The sequence below is a fragment of the Polypterus senegalus genome, chromosome 9, assembly GCF_016835505.1.
Source record: "Polypterus senegalus isolate Bchr_013 chromosome 9, ASM1683550v1, whole genome shotgun sequence".
Taxonomy (NCBI): Eukaryota; Metazoa; Chordata; class Cladistia; order Polypteriformes; family Polypteridae; genus Polypterus; species Polypterus senegalus.
The window spans coordinates 169471131-169489048 of record NC_053162.1 but is presented as its reverse complement, the minus strand read 5'-3'; the positions used below and the strand labels follow the sequence as shown (position 1 = coordinate 169489048).

The following is a 17918-nucleotide window of genomic DNA, read 5'->3' as shown; positions in this document are numbered from 1 at the left end:
CATTCCAGGAGAACTTGTTGCCTACTGTAAAATTTGGTGAAGGGCCCAGTCCATCATGTTATGGGGCTGTGTGGCCAACACAGGTACTGGAAACCTCATTAAAGTTGAGAGCCGCATGAATTCCTCCCGGTATCAGCAGATTCTTGACAAGAATGTTCAAGAGTCAGTCACAAAGTTGAAGTTACGCACGACAATGATCCAAAGCACCGTTCAAAAATCTACCAAGGAATTCGTGCAGAGACACAAGTACAATGTTCTAGAATGGCCATCCCATCATTGAAAATGTATGGATTGATTTGAAGCAGGCTGTCCACACTCGGAAGCCATGAAACCGGACTTTACTGGAGGCATTTTGTAGTGAAAGAATGGTCCAAAATACCAGCCACCAGAATTCCGGGACTTGTCAGTGGCTATAGGAAGCATCTACAAGCTGTTATTTCAGCAAAAAGGCGACTCTACTAAATATTGATGGGATTATTCCTTTGGGGGACCCAGATTTGTGCACCTGCCTATTTTTGTTTAAATGCACATTAAGTTGGTTCTGTTGGTACAATAAAAAAATATTTCTATAAAGGTATAAAACGTGTTAAAATAAAGTTGCTGCTTCAAAAAGCTCATCAAGTTATAAATTGATACAGTGATTTTTATCAGGGGGGCCCAAACTTTTACATAGCACTGTATATAAGAGCGAAATCTAACAAGCTCACTTGAACAAGAGAGAAGAGCAAGATGACCCACCTTGAATGTGTACATTATGTAAACTTTTCTATTATTATTATGAAAAATACAGTACATGATATGTAAAGTTAAAGATGAAAGAGCAGACAATTACCCTAAATATGACTGAAGAGGAATGGGAGTTTAAAAAATACAAAACATGAAAAAAATCAAAACAAGAAGAGACGTGAGAATACAACAAAGGGGAAACCAGAAGCTCCTTCACAAAACTACAGCAGAGGAAGGATAAGCAGCCTGTCTGAGCACGCGAGTGGGGGCACCTGGGAGGGGCTGCAGGACATGAAGGTGTAGGCCTAAACAAGCACTACAGCACAAGGAAATGTCTTAAGATGTGGAAATTAGGCTGGGGCCTCCTCTACAGCAATATGTGAAATAGTCTTTAATGATATGTTGTACTGTCCCAATCGAATACTCAACAACAGGGGCCACCCTTCATTCTGTCCCACTCTGGCTGCTCTACTGGGATGTCAGCCTAAGCCCCTCATTGAGGTTAAACATTTCCATGAGCAGCCGAGAATAGTGTGCTGCTGTGACGCCTTCTCTTCACGCTGGGAGTTCACTTCTTTGGTGAGCGAGCGGAAGCAGAAGCGATCTTCTGCACACAGGCTCGGTGACCAAGGCCTCCTTCCCACAGGTCACAGGAGGACAGGACAGCCTGCAGGGCTTTAGCATAGGCTGAAATGAGAGCACATATAACAAATGAATGAGGGATCTTCAAGGTAGTGCTAGAGAACCCTCAAATGCACCCTCCCATCACTACGGCACACACACTAGTGGTATCAGCCATTTCAACCCAGGACAGAGCCAAGCAGCTGATTGCTGAAGATGACTGGGCACAAATGGCCTATTCCAACACTCCCCTTATTGCGAGGGGGTTCTTTTTAGAATATTAGAAATATTGTGATGAGAACAGGCCATTCAGCCCAACAAAAATTACCAATCCTATCCACATAACGTCTCCAATATAACATCAAGTTGATATGTGAAGGTTCCTAAAGTCCTACTCTCCACTACACTATTTTATAAACTATTCCGTGCGTTTGTGATTCTTAATTTAAATGCAAAAGTTTCCCCTGACAAGTTTCCAACGGTGTCCCCGGTGTTCTTGTTTAACTCATTTTAACGTAACAAGTCTCGATGCACTGTACCAATTCCTTTTGTGGTTTTAAACACCAATCACGTCACCTCTTAATCTCCATTTGCTTTTACTGAAAAGGTTCAAGTCCCTTAATCTTTCCTCAAAGTTGCAGCCCTGGAATCCACCTAATCAATGTTCTCTTTAAATTTTCCAGCACTGCTATGTCTTTTTTGCAGCCTGGAGACCAAAACGGCACACAGCACTCCAGGCGAGGTCTCAACAGGGTCTTTAAAAGCTTAATATGACCTCCTTTCACTTGTACTCTACACATTGTGCTGTACACAGTGCACAGTGGACTCCAAAAGTATTCAGATCCCCCCCATCACTTCCCATGTTGTAAATTTAGTTTTAAATGGATACATTTACCATTTTTACCCATCACTTACACTTCATCTCTCTATCTATATCTATATATACAGAAAATCAAACATCTGTCTGTCTGTCTATATATACTGTATGTCTGCTTTTCACGAGAGAACTACTTAACAGATTTAGATCGGGTTTTTTTCTATAATTTGCTTGAACATTCCGGTTGATTTTGCGACCTCTCTAATGGCACTAAGTATCATAGTTCACTTGCAGGAGCAATATATTCACGCTATTCAAGATGGCAGTTTACAGATGCTTTCCATTCAGATCATAACAGAGCTTTAGAGGACTGCCAGGCAGAATGGGAAAAACTACCCAAATCCCGAGTGTGCGATACTTATAGACAATTACCTAAGGCAACTCGAAGCTGGACATGCTGCCAGAGGGGCTTCTACAAAGTGCAGAATTAAGGGTCTTAATTATATGAATGAGAGATTTTAATTTTTGATTATATAATAAATCTGCAAACCTATATGAAAACATTTTCACTTCATCATTGTGGGTAATTGAGTGTAGATTTATAGCACAAATGGAAAAATTATTAATTTAAAACTAAATCTACACAATAAAGTGTGCAGGAAATGAAAGGATCTGAATACTTTCTGAATCCACTCTAACTGAACATTCAGGTAGCCATCTTAATGGCTTCTTAAACATATCTGGATGTAGATTGTGACGAGTCCACTATGACCCTCTAGTCCTTGAACTTTGAAGATTCAGAGATTGTGTTTATAGATCTGACATTTCTACTTCCCACTTGTAATGCCTTACATTTAGGTACATTAAATTTCACCTGCCACAGATCTGCCCAAGTCCCCTTATAAATATTTAGCGGATTCTAAATTATCTGACAAGCCACCTAGTTTGGCATCATCTGCAACCTTAACCAGCTTGTAATTTATATTCTTATTAGACTGTTTATTGCTATTAAAAATAGCAGCTGCCCTAACACTGACCCCTAAGGGACACATCACCCAAGTCTGATAAGCTTCCTCACATCGAGCCCTTTGCTTTCTTTGTTTTAGCGCCCATCTATTACACCCACACAGTGCAGAAATCTCCATCACTGGCCTTTCAGTGAATCTCAGTTCTCTTACAGTCTTACTAGTAATTGGAATTTTAGAATATACAGGACATGGATCCCTGACCTGTGGTGAGCAGGAAATCATTATGAATTATCACAAAATCTAGACTTTAGTGAAGCTGTCCACGAGGAATCCAAAAAAAGGGGGGGGTTTGGGAAGAAATTATTTTGGCAGAAGGTAATGAACAAAGCAGTCATCTTTTTCCACTGACCTTCAAGTATATGACCATAAACTGCTAATTTTAATTTCATTAAACAAGTGGAAATATTTTTAAAAAATAATAAAGCATCAAACTGTTGAGTAACGGTTGTCACTTTCAAGTGACAAAAAAAAAAGGGAAATGGAAAATCTACACAACATAAAAGTGGAAGTGCGCCACTATGCCGCAGTCTGTGCTTCTTTAGTCGTCTCCAACCTGCACCCCAACCTAACCCACCCAAACCCCACCTCCTCACCTTTTGGGTTCTTATAAAACACACAATTGTTGGCACAGGTGTCAGGGTGCGAATCCCAAAAGCTCTCCCCACAGCAGCAGAGTGGTGGAAGGTCAAAGTTGTGGTGTTCAATCTTCTCTTTCATCATCGCTCGTAGGGCTTCAATGAACCTGTGGTCCAACAGAAGACAAGTCAAGTCCAACCAATAACTCAGCTCACTTGTCTTCAAGAAATGTGTGACAGCTGACTGCATTCCGTCTCATACTTTATTCAAATGGTTATTTATTAAGTTGTCTCCACCTGCCATTTTGTGAATTGTTGTAATATTCAGGTTCATTTGGTGCAATCCACATTAAAAATAATTGTCCAGCATTTTCATAGGTTTTATGACTGCATCTGAAGGTATTGTCTGAATAACTACTTGAGCTATTGGCATTTGTATTTTTACTCTCTTCACACAATGGTTAGAAAATCCCTTCTGTTTGTTTTTAAATCTGTTTTCCTTTCTTTTGAGTGTATTAAACTCATCTGGTTCCCACACATTTCTCAAAGTCTTTACACTACAATCGCTTATTTTTCCAGTAAAGGCCATGTCACATTACACCACCTTTCCAGCAATTTTTGGCCACAGACTTCACATAAACTCCTCCTCTGACAGCCAGTCGTGTACTCTGACATAGCCAGCAACTAAACTCAACCAGGCTGCGACTCGCCCTGACAAAAATCAAACGGGACTGATTTTGCTTTAAGACATAGGAAGTGGGCTCTGTGTGTGTGCAACAGCGGAGGAGCCCAAGTACACTGCATATAATGCAGCAACAAGGAAAACAAAAACGCAGGTGTTTTGGACCTCACAAAAAGAAGAGAGACTCGTCTGTTTGAGGTCTGGGTTTTGCAAACCAAAACATAATAGAAAAAAGAAAATAAAGGGCTGAGATTGTAGGTGAACTCGTTGTCCTAGAGAGCATTTTGTGCAGCACTGGCTCCATCAGGCAGCATGTTATTGTATTATAAATTATATTATATGTTATTGTGATAGTTTGGAAAAGTGAAACTGTGCTGGAAAGTTCTCACAAGGTCACATAATTCATCACACTCTGTGATTTTTAGTTGTGTAATCTGACATACTCAAAGCAACACGATCAGCAACTGCAGTTAACACCAACTAGCAGTAACATAATGGGACAATGGGCTTGGCCCAACCTCAGAAATTTACATTGACCATCCGAGAGACTGGATTGGAGTGCGCAGAACTTGAAGGTTGTAATCTCCCTGCTGCCTCCCTCTGCAGTAATGAAACCCTACTGTGCAGTAAGGCGTGGTGGCTCTGTTCCCAGGGACATTTCTCGTACACAACCCTATGGTGCCCTCATAGATACCTAAATGACTCCCTCTTCTGGGCCTTTTTCTGCTTTTCCTTGCGCTCCCTTGCTTCTCGCTCCTCAAGTTGTAGACGAACCAGGACCTCCTTCTCCGTCTTGCCAGGGTCTTCATGGTCTTCTTCAAAGTGCCTAGGCTGCTGCATCCTTCTCTCTTCATCTCGCCTCTGGCGTTCCTTCTCTTGTTTGATGCTGTGGTAAGAAACCACAAAAAAAAAAAAGTCTGAATGGTTCAATTAGTGGACACACCATTGAAGGGGCTTGTGAAATCCTATTGGAGTTTGTGAAACCTGCAGCATAAAAGAAGGAGAGGGTCGTCTGGTAGAGGGAGTCAGGGCATGGAGGACAAAAAAAGGGAGTGAAAAATAACACAGACTGTAATGTGACATTAGGGTGGGAAAGAGTGCATTATGAAGGGACAAGACATGAAAAAGAAAGGTCCGACAATAAAGAGGATGGAGGAGGGATAGGATAAAGTGTAAAAAAGATGACATTAAGGATGGAAAATTTGAAAGGAACAGTTCAGCCATAGGATAGTACAATAGAAAAACAAAGTTAAAATGGGCAAATGAAAGTAGAGCAGTGGGGGAACCCTGGAGGTAGAGGTTTAATATCAAATGGAGAAGGAGTGGAGTATGCATTACAAAAAAGGATGTAGCGAGGACAGGGTTAAAAGTTGGGACAAGGCCATGAACAGGAAAGAAGAGATGGAAAAATAATCAAGGAGAATGAGATAAGAACAAAATGCTGTGAAAGGGGCAATAAGGAAATGGAAAGGACTGGAGACAAAAGGGACGGGCATGGAGGTGGACAGTGAAATGGGGTGGTGCAAAATGTACATTACAAAAGACACTGAGAGATGTGAAAATAAAATGGATACAGCAGGAGGGTAGCACAGTGTGAAAATTGGGGGGTTATGAGAATGAAAAATGGTGACAAAGCCCTGGAGAGGACAGATGGGAAAATAATCAATGAGAAGAGCAGAATAGCGTGATGGGGACGGGCAATAAATCAATGGAAAGGAGTAAGAGGGGAGATAGACCATTAAATGGAGCAGTATATTATAAAGGGTAAGACATGGAACTGAGCGGTCTGAAAATAAAAGAAAGAGAGTCTGGAAGGAGGACGGTGTGATTAAGGGCATTAAAAATTATATACTATTTAAAACGTGATAAAATCAAATTCGCACTTAGAGGATCTGTACAAAACATTTCCAATCAATAACATTTTAGAATAAGCATTTAAATTGAGGAAGTAGGTTCTCTCCCCTCTTTTAGTACATTTATCTCTATTTATTTATTAATTTATCTATTCACTTATCTTCACTAGAATAAAGTTTTACACTGCTGGCCTAGCTCTCTTTCTCAGGAGTGGGGGTTGATTTGTTTGAATTTTTTTTGTAAAACTTGAGTTGTATATGGAATGTTATTTGATTTTAATAAAATCGATAAAATTAAGAAAAGTAAATAATTAAAAACGTGGAAAGAAGGCAACAGAAAGGAAAAGTAGAAAAAATTCAAGAACCACCATATAGTGTAAAGGAGGCAATACAGAAATGGAAAGGAGTGGTGTGAAAAAACAAAATGGGTCTGGAAATAGAACATAAGATGGGAAGGGGAGCAGTACAATACAAAAGGGTAATTGAGAAGTAATGGAAGAAGAGGTGGAATAAAAGAACTGAGGACGTCTTAAAACTGTGAGGGCATGAAAAATAAAAATGACTACAAAACCATGGGCGTGATAGATGGAAAATAATCAAGGAGGGCACAAGAAGTGCAGAAGAAAATGATCGAGGACAATAAAGACGGAAGCCATCCTCCTCTTTTTCCAAAATTTCAGCTGCTGCTTTCAGGCTGCAGATTTAGATTCCCAAAGGTTAACAGCAACATATTTAAGAACTTTATTTCCAGGACTATACACAGGTTGAATTCTGTTACTTTTAGATAAGCTGCCAAATTATTACTATTGTGTACTGTTAAAGCTAATAATTCTTCTTTGTACAAATCTTGAGTTTGCATATATAAGACTTGCCGTCCCCGCGGCTCCACCTGTGTAGTAGTGAAACAGGACAACTTTTAAAAAATCAATAAACTAACAGGTATTGCTAGCTAAGTGGAGGCAGGGTACACTCTAAAACACAGAGGTAGACCGACTCGAACGGAGGCTGGCACGTGAGTGAGGAGGGCCCCACCCGGCTCTCCATACCTGAAATTACGCTCCCGCTCCCCTCGGCCTGCAGCCTATGTCTAGGATTAGCATGAATAAATTGGTGCTGCAGACAAACTATGAATCTTAATGTGATGAAAGAACTCACAAAAATTAACTGGAATGTTCAAGCAAATTATAGAAAAGAAAAAAAAAAAAAAAATCTAAATCCGTTGAGTAATTTTCTTATGAAAAGCAGACAGACAGATAGATGTTGTATTTTACATACAGTATATGGAGACTAGCCATTCCCCACAGCTCTGCCCGCGTAGTACTGAAACAAAACAAGCTTTAAAAATCAATAAACAAAAAGGTATTGCTAGCTAAGCGACGGCAAGGTACACTCCAAAACGCAGAGGTTGACAGGTTCCCTACTCCTGACGTCACACTTCCCCCTCCTCTTGCCTGCAGCCTCTATCTCAAATTAGTGTGAATATATCACTCCTGCAAGCGAACTATGATTCTTAGCGCAATGAGAGAAGTCGCAAAATCAACTGGAATGTTCAAGCAAATTCTAGAAAGAAAAAAAAAAAAAGATCTGAATCCGTTAAGTAGTTCTCTTGTTCATTTGCTAAGCGGATGTAAGATATGCCCCGAGGCTGGCATGTGAGTGAAGAGAGCCCCTTCTGCTACGTCTCCCTCAGATTCATGCAAATAAATCGCTCCTGCAAGCGAACTATGATACTTAGCGCGGTGAGAGAAGTCGCAGAATCGACCGGAATATTTAAGCAAATTCTAGAAAAAAAAAAAACCTGATGAGATATGATGGTTGTAAATTTGTGTCTTTGCTTTCTTTCTTGTATCTGTGTAACAATGGCTTATGTTTTGTTCTTTCCTGCCGGAAACAAATCCTCTCTCGGATAATAAAGTCAACCCACTTGAAAAAAAATAAAATAAAAATGAAAAGGAGCGAGTGTTGTAGTGGGGTTCAAAATAGGAGAGGGGTGCAGTATATTATGAGTGGGCAAAACATGGACTTGACAGTCTAAAAACAAAAGACAGATTAAAGAGGGTGAACAGTTATGATGAAGGGCACAAAAATTAAAAGTGAAAATGGGGCTATGGAGAGGAAAAGTGGAAGAAAAATCAAGGAGATTGAGAGATCCACAAAATAGGTTGAAGGAGACAAAAATGGAAAGGAGCTGAGAGGGGAAAAAAATGAATGGGTGTGAGGGTAGAGGTGGAGTATTAAAATGGGAAGCGGAGCAGGGGAACTCAACAGTGTGAAATAATAAGTGATGGCACCGTGTTAAAAAGCCAGGGAGTATAACATGAAAATTAAAGTGGAAAGGAAAAAAAATGTCATGGGGGAGGCAAATGGAGAGAGTAAAATGATAAGTGGTGCAGTATGAGTGGGTAAGATATGAAATTAAGAGGTCTGAAATGAAAAGATAAGTGTAAGAAGGAAGTACGGAGTAATGAATGGCACTGAAATTAAATGTTGAAAGAATGCCATGGAGAGGAAATGAAGAAAGGAAAATAAACAAGGAGAAGTGTTAAGGGTCCATCAAGAAATTGAAAGGTGTGGAGTGAAAATAAAAGGAATGGGTGTGGATTTAGAACATGAAAAGGGGAACTGAAAAGTGTGAAGACAGATGGGATGGGATGAGAAATGATGACGTTGGATTTAAATTATAAGGAGATGTATGGCATTAAAAATAAAAGTGGTGACAAGACTACTGGGATGAGACAGTAAAAAATAGTTGGATTGATGAAAAGAGCAGACTAATGTGAAGAAAGGAGCATTAGGGAAATAAAAAGGAGTGAAGCAAAATAAAAGGAAAATGTAGAGGTTGATGAGAATATGAAAAGGTATACTGCAGTGGGCTGGCACTGTGCCCGGGGTTTGTTTCCTGCCTTGTGCCCTGTGTTGGCTGGGATTGGCTCCAGCAGACCCCCGTGACTCTGTAGTTAGGATATAGCAGGTTGGATGATGGTTGGAAAAGGTATAGGGGTGGTGGTGCATGGTATTTATATAAAAAAAAAAAAGGAATTAAGACTAAGGAGAATGTTCAACAAATAGGAGGGGAGAAGGTGTAGGGCGTGAAAACTAAAAGTGGGGACAAGGCCCAAAAAGTCAAGAATGCCACAGACTTAGGGGGGGGCGTTAAGAGTGAAGCTAAAAGTCCGTTACAAAAAAGGGGCCAATAAATGGTACGGAGAAATGTTAAAATAATGGCAAAGGATAAGTGAGGGAGGACAATGTAAAAATGGGATGTAGGCCAAAGAAATTATAGTGGGGACAAGGCCATGAAGCAGACAGGTTAAATAATCAAAAAAGACAAAAAGGAGTGGATAGAGAGGGAAGAGAAAACAGGGAAGGCAGAAAGAGAGTAATGTGAACATCAGGGGTGCAGGAAATGGGAGGGAGAAGATAAATGGTTCAGTCACATTCATGGCTGGGTAAAAGGTTAGAATAAATAATGGATGCAGAGTGTGAAAATAAAAGATGAATAAGGAGTAAAAGGTGGAATAAAATAAAAAATAAGCAGTGGTGGTGCTGGTTGGGGTCTTAGTTTCACTGGAGTACCTGCTGATCCTCTGAAGATGCTCCCGATGGCGTCGTTGCTCCTTAACCTGCTCTCTCTCGATGTCCATAAAGAGTCGCCGATACATCAGGAACTGAGCCTGTCGCTATATGAGAGGAGACAGTGCTACAGTTAGAGTAAACAATGCAAAAATCCTCAGGGACTTTGACTTTACCCTCAGGTCTCACAGTTAAAGGCCCCACCTACAGGCTTTTACAGTTTATCTAACAGCAAAACAAGGCCTTGAGCTCCAGGCATTCAGCCAGGGGATAGATAATATGGCAGCCAGGCGAGTGGTAGCGTCCGCTTAGTCCTTTCTTATTTCGAAACATGAACGTCCCAATCCCCAACATACAAATGCTTAACAATAGCACTGTGCCACCTACTCAGAGAGAAGTACCTGTTTCCGGATATCCTCTTGGTTCACATCAGCCCATGGTGGCAATGTGCTGATGGATTCCATAAGGCTAGGACCAGCTTGGGGACGCTCCTGCTCTGAACGATCACACACCTACAACAAAGATACGACAAATGAGAACAGAGGGTGTGGATACAATATCACAATGGATCTGCGCTGCAATTAGGGCTTGTGTGTAATATCTGGGAACTGCAGGTGACCTTAACATGCAGTCATTGAGCACAACGCCCTCCCTACTCATGGTGTAAAAAAAAAAAACAAAAAAAACACATCACACAAGAGCAGGCCATCTCATATTCCTCACCAGCACATCCTGAAAGTTGACCGTCCTGCCAGTCTGCTTTGGAGAACCAGTTAGACCCTGCATGTAGAGGGGGAGGTCATGCTGTGCAGCCAAAGGGATCTCTTCAGTGTAGTCCTCTACATCATCATCATCATCATCATCACTACAACCAGTAGGGGGCAACAAAGGACCAGGAGATTTCTGAAAGAAGGAAATCAAAGTGGGCAAAAAATGATAAATTTTAAGACAGGTGAGTGCACATCAGGCTTGTACAAGTTGCTGTGTTAAAGTGTGTATTTAGTACTTTTGCTAGACTGTACAAGTCAAGTCAAGTTGGGGTGCATGCACTGGTACAGAGCGTTGCTGCACCCACCAAATGACAAAACAGCTCGGGATCCCGGTTGGCAACCCCTTGGCCTGATCCAGCCACTCGGGCTCCCAACAATGAGGATCCTGTTAGCTGGATCAACTTCGGGGAAACGCACCACATGGCCATAGTGCCGTAGCTGACGATCCCTCACAATGCAGGTAATGTGCGTCATTCGGGACTCCATGAGCAACCACTCATTTGACACAAAGACAAACCAATGGTACCCAAGGATTTTCCAGAGAGATACAGTACTGAAGGAGTCCAGTCTTCATCTTAGGTCACTAGATAGCGTCCACATCTCGCAACCAAATTGCAAGACATGAAATCCCAGGACTCTAAAGACTTGGACCTTCGTCCTTTTGCATAGATATCAGGAGTGTCACACATCCCTTTCTAGTGACCTCATGACCCACATGCTCTCCCAATCCATCTACTGACTTCATAGGAAGAGTCACTAGAAACATGAATGTCACTGCCAAGGTATTTAAACCTCTTGACCAAGTCGACACTCTCTCCGCAGACAGACACACTACTGATAGTCGTGCCTAAGAGCTCATTAAAGGCCTGGATCTTTGGTTTTTATCAGGACACTCGCAAGCCCAGACACTCAGACCCCTCGCTCAGTCTCTCGAGTGCCCCGATCAGAGCATGTACACTCTGCTGTACACTGTACACTCGGGTAAAAAAATCTCATGGTGCAGTGTACACAATTTGAAGGAAATCCCTGCATTTTAAGACTTTATTTATCAGGTATCTTTTATTTAAAGCAAATTTGAAATGACAAATATAGCGTCAGTAGAGCTTTGAGTTCTCCAGTGGTCCAAATACCTTAGCCACACTGCTTTAGCACTGCCACCAGGTCTTTTTTTTTTTTCTTGAGGCATGATGGGAAGGCAATGTTTCAGAAGAAATGCTACCTGCTTTACCTCTAGGGAGGATCCTTTATAGAATGGAGCTTTTAAATCAGACCTTATCTTAAAAATGAAGGTTTTGCTACAGGAATATCTCTCTTCCTGATATGGCCCTTTGGGACTCACAGATGAAATATGACATGCCATTTTCTGGGTTTACCCTCATTAGTCCTCCACATCTTCCTCTTCCACCCTTCACACTGTGGGGCATTCTTTGGGGTGAGACCCATTCTTTTAATACCATCTGATAGTTACAAAGTATTACAGCAGAATGCTTTTAATGGCTAGAAGCCCTTATTTGTGTCAGCCTCCTTTTGTCACCATGACACGCAGGGGGGTCAGTCAGCTCTAAACTTGGCCAGTGTCCCAGTCAGGGATTGCTCCCACCTAGTTCTGCTGGGCACCAGCTTCCTGTGACCTGGATAAGTAGGTAACAAAATGATGGATGGATAGGCGAATATACTTGAGCAAATATGGTGAAAAGGACTAACTAGGTATTACTAAAGCTAGGGAAGTCTATTAATATCCATTATAAAAAGTCACATTATGTCTTATGTAGAGTCTTGCCCCGTGACCACCAACCCATACTGCATGGACACTTCAGCCTCACAAGTTCAATGTGACTCACATCTCGTGTTGGCGAGACCCTCCAAACACCTCCTGGGAGCTCTGATGCAGAATTTTCCATAGGGAGAGTCTGGCAGGAAGCAAGTCGATGTCTAGCCTGCTTCATGACTTTACTCAACTGGAAATAAAAAAAAAAAAAAACCACCATGTGAGATATCTTGCTTATGACAGAAATATAAAACAAATGAGCTTCCTCTTTTACTTGACAGGAAAAAAAAGACAGTCAGCTGCTTTCCTAAGAGAAAATGGCCAAGCTTTGATCAGACCAGTTGGGCTCAGACCCTGGTAGAGTCCCCTATGTAGAGTCGGTATGTTCTAATAGCATCCACAATAGTTTTTACTCCAGTTATCCTCCCATATCCCCTAAGTTGTGTACAGTAGGTTTGGTTACTTTACAATTGACCAAGTTTAAATGTATGTGATGGGGGGTTGGGGTTGTGGGGGGTCCTGCAATGGGCAAGCACCATTTATAGAACTGATGATGCCAGAATAGGTCCCAGTCCTCACACACCTGCATTTCATTAAGTGGGTCTGTCCATGCTATGTAGAAGATCACAGCAGAATGACCTTGTTTAATAGTTAATCTGTATGCTGCATACAGTGCCTTTCACATAAGGCATCCCTGCCAATGTGCTTTACAAAGCAATCCAGGAAATCCAACACTTAAAAACAAATTGGCTAAGGTGTACAAGTATTTAGCATATTTTAACTTGTGGACGCCCATCCCGTAGCTCTGGGGGAGTCCTCATCTCTCAGAACATATACTCACTTGTTTGGTGTGATCAGAATCTATGATCCCATCTGCTGCATTGTCACTGCCAATCAGGCTCCTTGTGCTGACGAATCGGGCACTGGGGCCACAGATGGCCAACTCACTCTGCATGTGGTGCCTCTGCGCAGTCTTCTGAGGGGACAGGCGCTGGCTGGCATTGCACAGTTGCTGGACTAAACGCCCTTCAGATTCAGCCTGGGGGAAAAGTAACATTAATGAAGTTCATGTAGGCATTGCCAGCCTTGTTGTATACTACCATCTTACAACTGAATAATTGGCCAAGATGTAATGAAAGTAACCTTGGGGGAAAATTTTAACTTATCCAATCCAATGATATGCAGATACCGCTGGATGCAAAGCAGTAGCCAGCTCTGGATGGGACAGCAATCTCTCACACTCGCCAACTTGCTGTATTAAAGGGACAAGTTAGAGTCATCCATTAATCAAACCTGTATGTCTTTAGGAAGAAGGTCGGAGCACATGCAACTGAGAAAAGCCCAGACTGACACCAGGAGAACATGTTTAAAAAAAAACAAAACACAAAGGCTTGCATTGACCAGGCCAGAATCCGATGCCAGGTTTGCACAGCATGAAAGGCCATCACAGAGGCTGATTGCCCACTCTGACAGTGGCATAGATAGGCATTCTGTATCTTAAGCCCTGCATCTACATAGTGTCAGATCTCACCTCGCCACCTGAGGATTTCAGAGGGTGTCTAACTCGACACAACATCTTGAATTGCTGTTTAATATTGCCTCAGCTGATACGCCACTCACTTTTTTTGCTGGGTTTATCCCTGTTCTGGGTTGCAGAGAACCGGTGCCAACCTGGACCTAATGCCAGACACTAGCTGTGCATACTTACGATATTTTTTTTCTGTTTGTCAGTGTCAGAAAAACTCAACTTCAATCCACTGTCATTCAAACCCGTATAACAAGAAAATATGAAAAGTTGAAATAATTCAACAAATTAGAAGGTCAAAATCACAACATAAAGTTGCAAGATTTATTACAATAACCTAGAACCAAAGTTCAAGTGAAGTGTAAAGAAGACGTAAAATTAAAAATAAGAATGTATTTATTTTTCTACCCACTTATCCAGTTTAGGCTTGTGGTCACTGCCATACCGGCACAGAGCACAAGACAGAAATCAGGACGAGATGGGGCACCAGTTCAACTTTGCCTGTACATAGGGTAAATGCAGAGTTCCCAATTCACCTAAGATGCAGATGTGGTATAAAAAATTTAAAAAAAAAACTGTGCAGCAGGAGAACATGCAAACCCCAGAGTCTAAAGTTCTGAAGCAGCAGTGCTAACCACTGTACCAGCAATTACACAATGTCTTTGAGAAGGCCATGTTACTCCACTACTGTTTTCTTTTTGTTTGTCCACTCCATCACAAGACTATTGCATTGTAATCAGGAGGGCGGTATCAAAAGCCAGCAGTACCTGAGCTGTGGTGCCAGGGGATGAACCATTAACAAAAGCAGACAATGGTCCTTCTCGTCCACTAAGCAGGTTTGTTTGCTATCATATGACACCTAATATAACATTTGCACCAACCCTAGTCTGGATGCCAGGACCTAAGTGTATGCACTAGTAATATCGGACCAATTAACTTAACACCCTTATCAAGGAAGGAAAAACCGACGAAGTCGACGTGCACACTCCACAGAATCAGTGCCAGTGCCCAGGTCAAGATTCCAGTCCAGGACTCTGTAACGGTCAGACAACAGCGACACCGTGTGGCCACTCGGAGTTACGTCATTTTCTTTCAATTGTATAAACAGACTTCGTATTAGATGCTGGATATTCTTCCTACGTCTACTGCCCAGTGCCCGAGACACTTACCGTTTCAGAGAACATCTTGACCTGAAGTTTTTTGCGTATCCTATATTGCCTGGCCACTCTTCGGCGGACCTCTTCCTGGAAATGACAGAGGTGTTCGGCCATCTCCTCCCGCCTACCCTTTAAGCGCTCCTCCGTGTGCATCGCAGTGACCTGTGAAGATACGCTTGTGTCAGCACTTTACGTCGCGTTCCATTCGAGAGGGACAGTGCAAGGCAACAGAGAGCGTACGTACCCCGGCATGTTCCTGGCATTCGGCTTCATATTCGACCCTTGTCCCCTCTGGTCGTCCCAGTTGGCACCTCCCTGCTAAGACATGCTTCACGTCCTTATAGAAGGTCTGGGGTCTAGTGACAGGGATGGTGGGTCGATTCTGGGTGACCTTATGCTTTACCACTCTGATCCGCGCACCCGATTGCATCGTATTAGTTAACGTAGCATAAAATAAATCTAAGCCGCCATACAGTATTGCCACTGTGGCATATGCGGTTTCTATTCCGATTCTACGATCAGCTGCAAACTGGAAAGTCGAAGGCTTGGCATTCGATGAAGAGTTTAAATCAAATTTCTTGAAAAAAGACTAATCTAATAAAAAATATTATTTCCGATTAACGAATGGATAAACGACCATCTTCAAATAAAATAAACACAGATGTTATTTATTCTTACGCAGCGCGTAGCCATTAGTCGCCGTAAATCAGAACGCTTTGCTCAGAACACAGTATCTCGCCGACTTCTGTGGCTGTAAACGGAAGGAATACATGTGAAGAAAATCTCGTTATTTAAAACAACAAATAAGTATATTATATTCACCAACATTCTATTCCAGGCCGTAACGTTCAAACACATAGACAACCATTCACAATTAGCCGAGTTTATGTAATAAGTGAAGTCGCCAAAAAAACCCCGCCGCACAATTAAATCGACACTCTCAGCAACAACCCGCCTTCCTTCCGGACAGAGCGCCAATTCAAACTGTTGTTGCTAAGGACGCCGCTTTCCCTCTGACAGCGCAAGGCCAGCCTTCTTTGTCTAGTGATTGGATAGTATCAAATGTACTCCCTGGTCACTGGATAGATTTACGTCAGTTAACCCGTTAAAAAAGGAAAAATCATACAAAACACGCCCTTAGTGCAGCAGTTTGTATCGTTTCGATGGGAAACACTACCGTAATTTTTTTGTTCCTACTTTAAAATGATCGTCGTTAATACATTTCTGTGGTGTCGTTTCCGTCAAGACCATTCATAACAGTGTATAAACTCTTTCACATTTTTAACAGGGTGTATCATTGTTTTAGCTTCCGTAAATATTTAATTACGTAGGTATACGTTGAAAAAAATGCTTTGATTATTGCATCATTTGTATGTGTTTTTGGGCGCCGAATTCAAAAACGAAAACAACTTTTTTCCATCAACAAAACATATTTCTTTGTGTATTGCCAAGTCAACAGTCCGGGCATACAAAATGTACAGGTATTCGCTGTAAGTGATACAGTAGAGCCACGAAATGACAAGGAAATCAGAAGGAACGGAAGCGAGACAAAAAGCTACAGCTTAGTGCCAAAAACATCATCACACCGATCCTGGTGGGTCCTCATAAAGTGCTGCAGCCACTGCTTCGTATTCAGCTTGGTTTAATGAAGCATTTTGTGAGAGCCCTATCAAAGGATGGAGCCTGTTTTATGGGTCCGTCTGAGGCGAAATTGAACGAGGGCATTTTTGGCTGACCTCATATTAAAAACTGATTACTAATTCAGAATCCGATGGTGCGATGAACAACCATGAACGAGAGGCTTGGGCTTCATTCAAATAACTCATTTCCAAGCCTTTAAGTAACAATAAAGAATCCACATTATAAAGAACTTATGAAAAGTTTAAGGGACTGGGTTGCAATGCGAGTCTCAAAATTCATTTTTTGGATTTGCATTTAGAAATTTTCCCTGAAAATCTGACTGAAGAGTAGGGGGGAAGATTCAATGGAAAGAAGGTATAGTATCTATCTATCTATCTATCTATCTATCTATCTATCTATCTATCATATAGCACATTTCACATCTATCTATCTATCTGTCTGTCTGTCATGTAGGGCCTTTCATTTCTATCTATTTATTATATAGTAACTTTCACATCTATCAATCTCTTATATAGTGCCTTTCATATCTATCATTAACATGGCTATACAAAGCCAGCCACCCACTTTCTTGCTGGTTTTGTCCCAGTTCTGGGTGGCAGAGTGCCAGTGCCCTCCCCAGCACTAATCCTGGGCTGAATGTTGTGTTACAGTAAAATGTAAAGACTTAAATTGTTACAATAAAATGTAAGAACAGCTTACTTCAGCGCAATAGAACTGTCTTGAATAAACTGAAATAATTACGATGACAATATGGGAAAATGTCAAAGCTGATGTAGCTGTAATTATAGTATAAAGATAGAATACAAAAATGATAATTGAAATGAAACAAAGGCTGAAAAATTATCAAATGGAGTGTAAATCTACCAAATCAACCTTAGTCTGATCATCAACAACCAATAAACATTAGAAAGATCAAATGGAGTGTCAAAGACCAAGGGACTGACCTTCTTTGTCCATTAATAGAGTCAGAGATGGCACCCTCCCTCGGTGCCAGCGTATTACCAGACTAATTTAAAAGTCCCAGTTATCTGAAGAAAATCCACATTGACATAAGGAGGGCGTGAGGTTCCACTAACACTGGACTCAATAAAGATGTAAACCTTGGTCTCTGGATAGTTGTGACCACTATGCCATTGGGACACTCTGAAGGACCTCCTAAATAAAAATTCCATGCCATGAATC

The 17918-nt window shown here is 41.5% G+C and overlaps 1 protein-coding gene across 1 annotated transcript; it reads right to left on the bottom strand.

Annotated features, from left to right (window-relative positions):
- Positions 1-739: 739 nt before the first annotated feature.
- On the bottom strand, positions 740-16706 carry ccdc15 (coiled-coil domain containing 15). Its single transcript, XM_039764208.1, has 10 exons — positions 15340-16706; positions 15108-15257; positions 13255-13452; positions 12487-12603; positions 10599-10778; positions 10277-10387; positions 9879-9982; positions 5144-5335; positions 3786-3934; positions 740-1413 (listed from the first exon to the last, which is right to left on the bottom strand). Exons 1-10 carry the CDS (start codon positions 15523-15525, stop codon positions 1295-1297), a joined length of 1506 nt encoding a protein of 501 aa, XP_039620142.1. The 5' UTR covers positions 15526-16706; the 3' UTR covers positions 740-1294.
- Positions 16707-17918: the final 1212 nt, after the last annotated feature.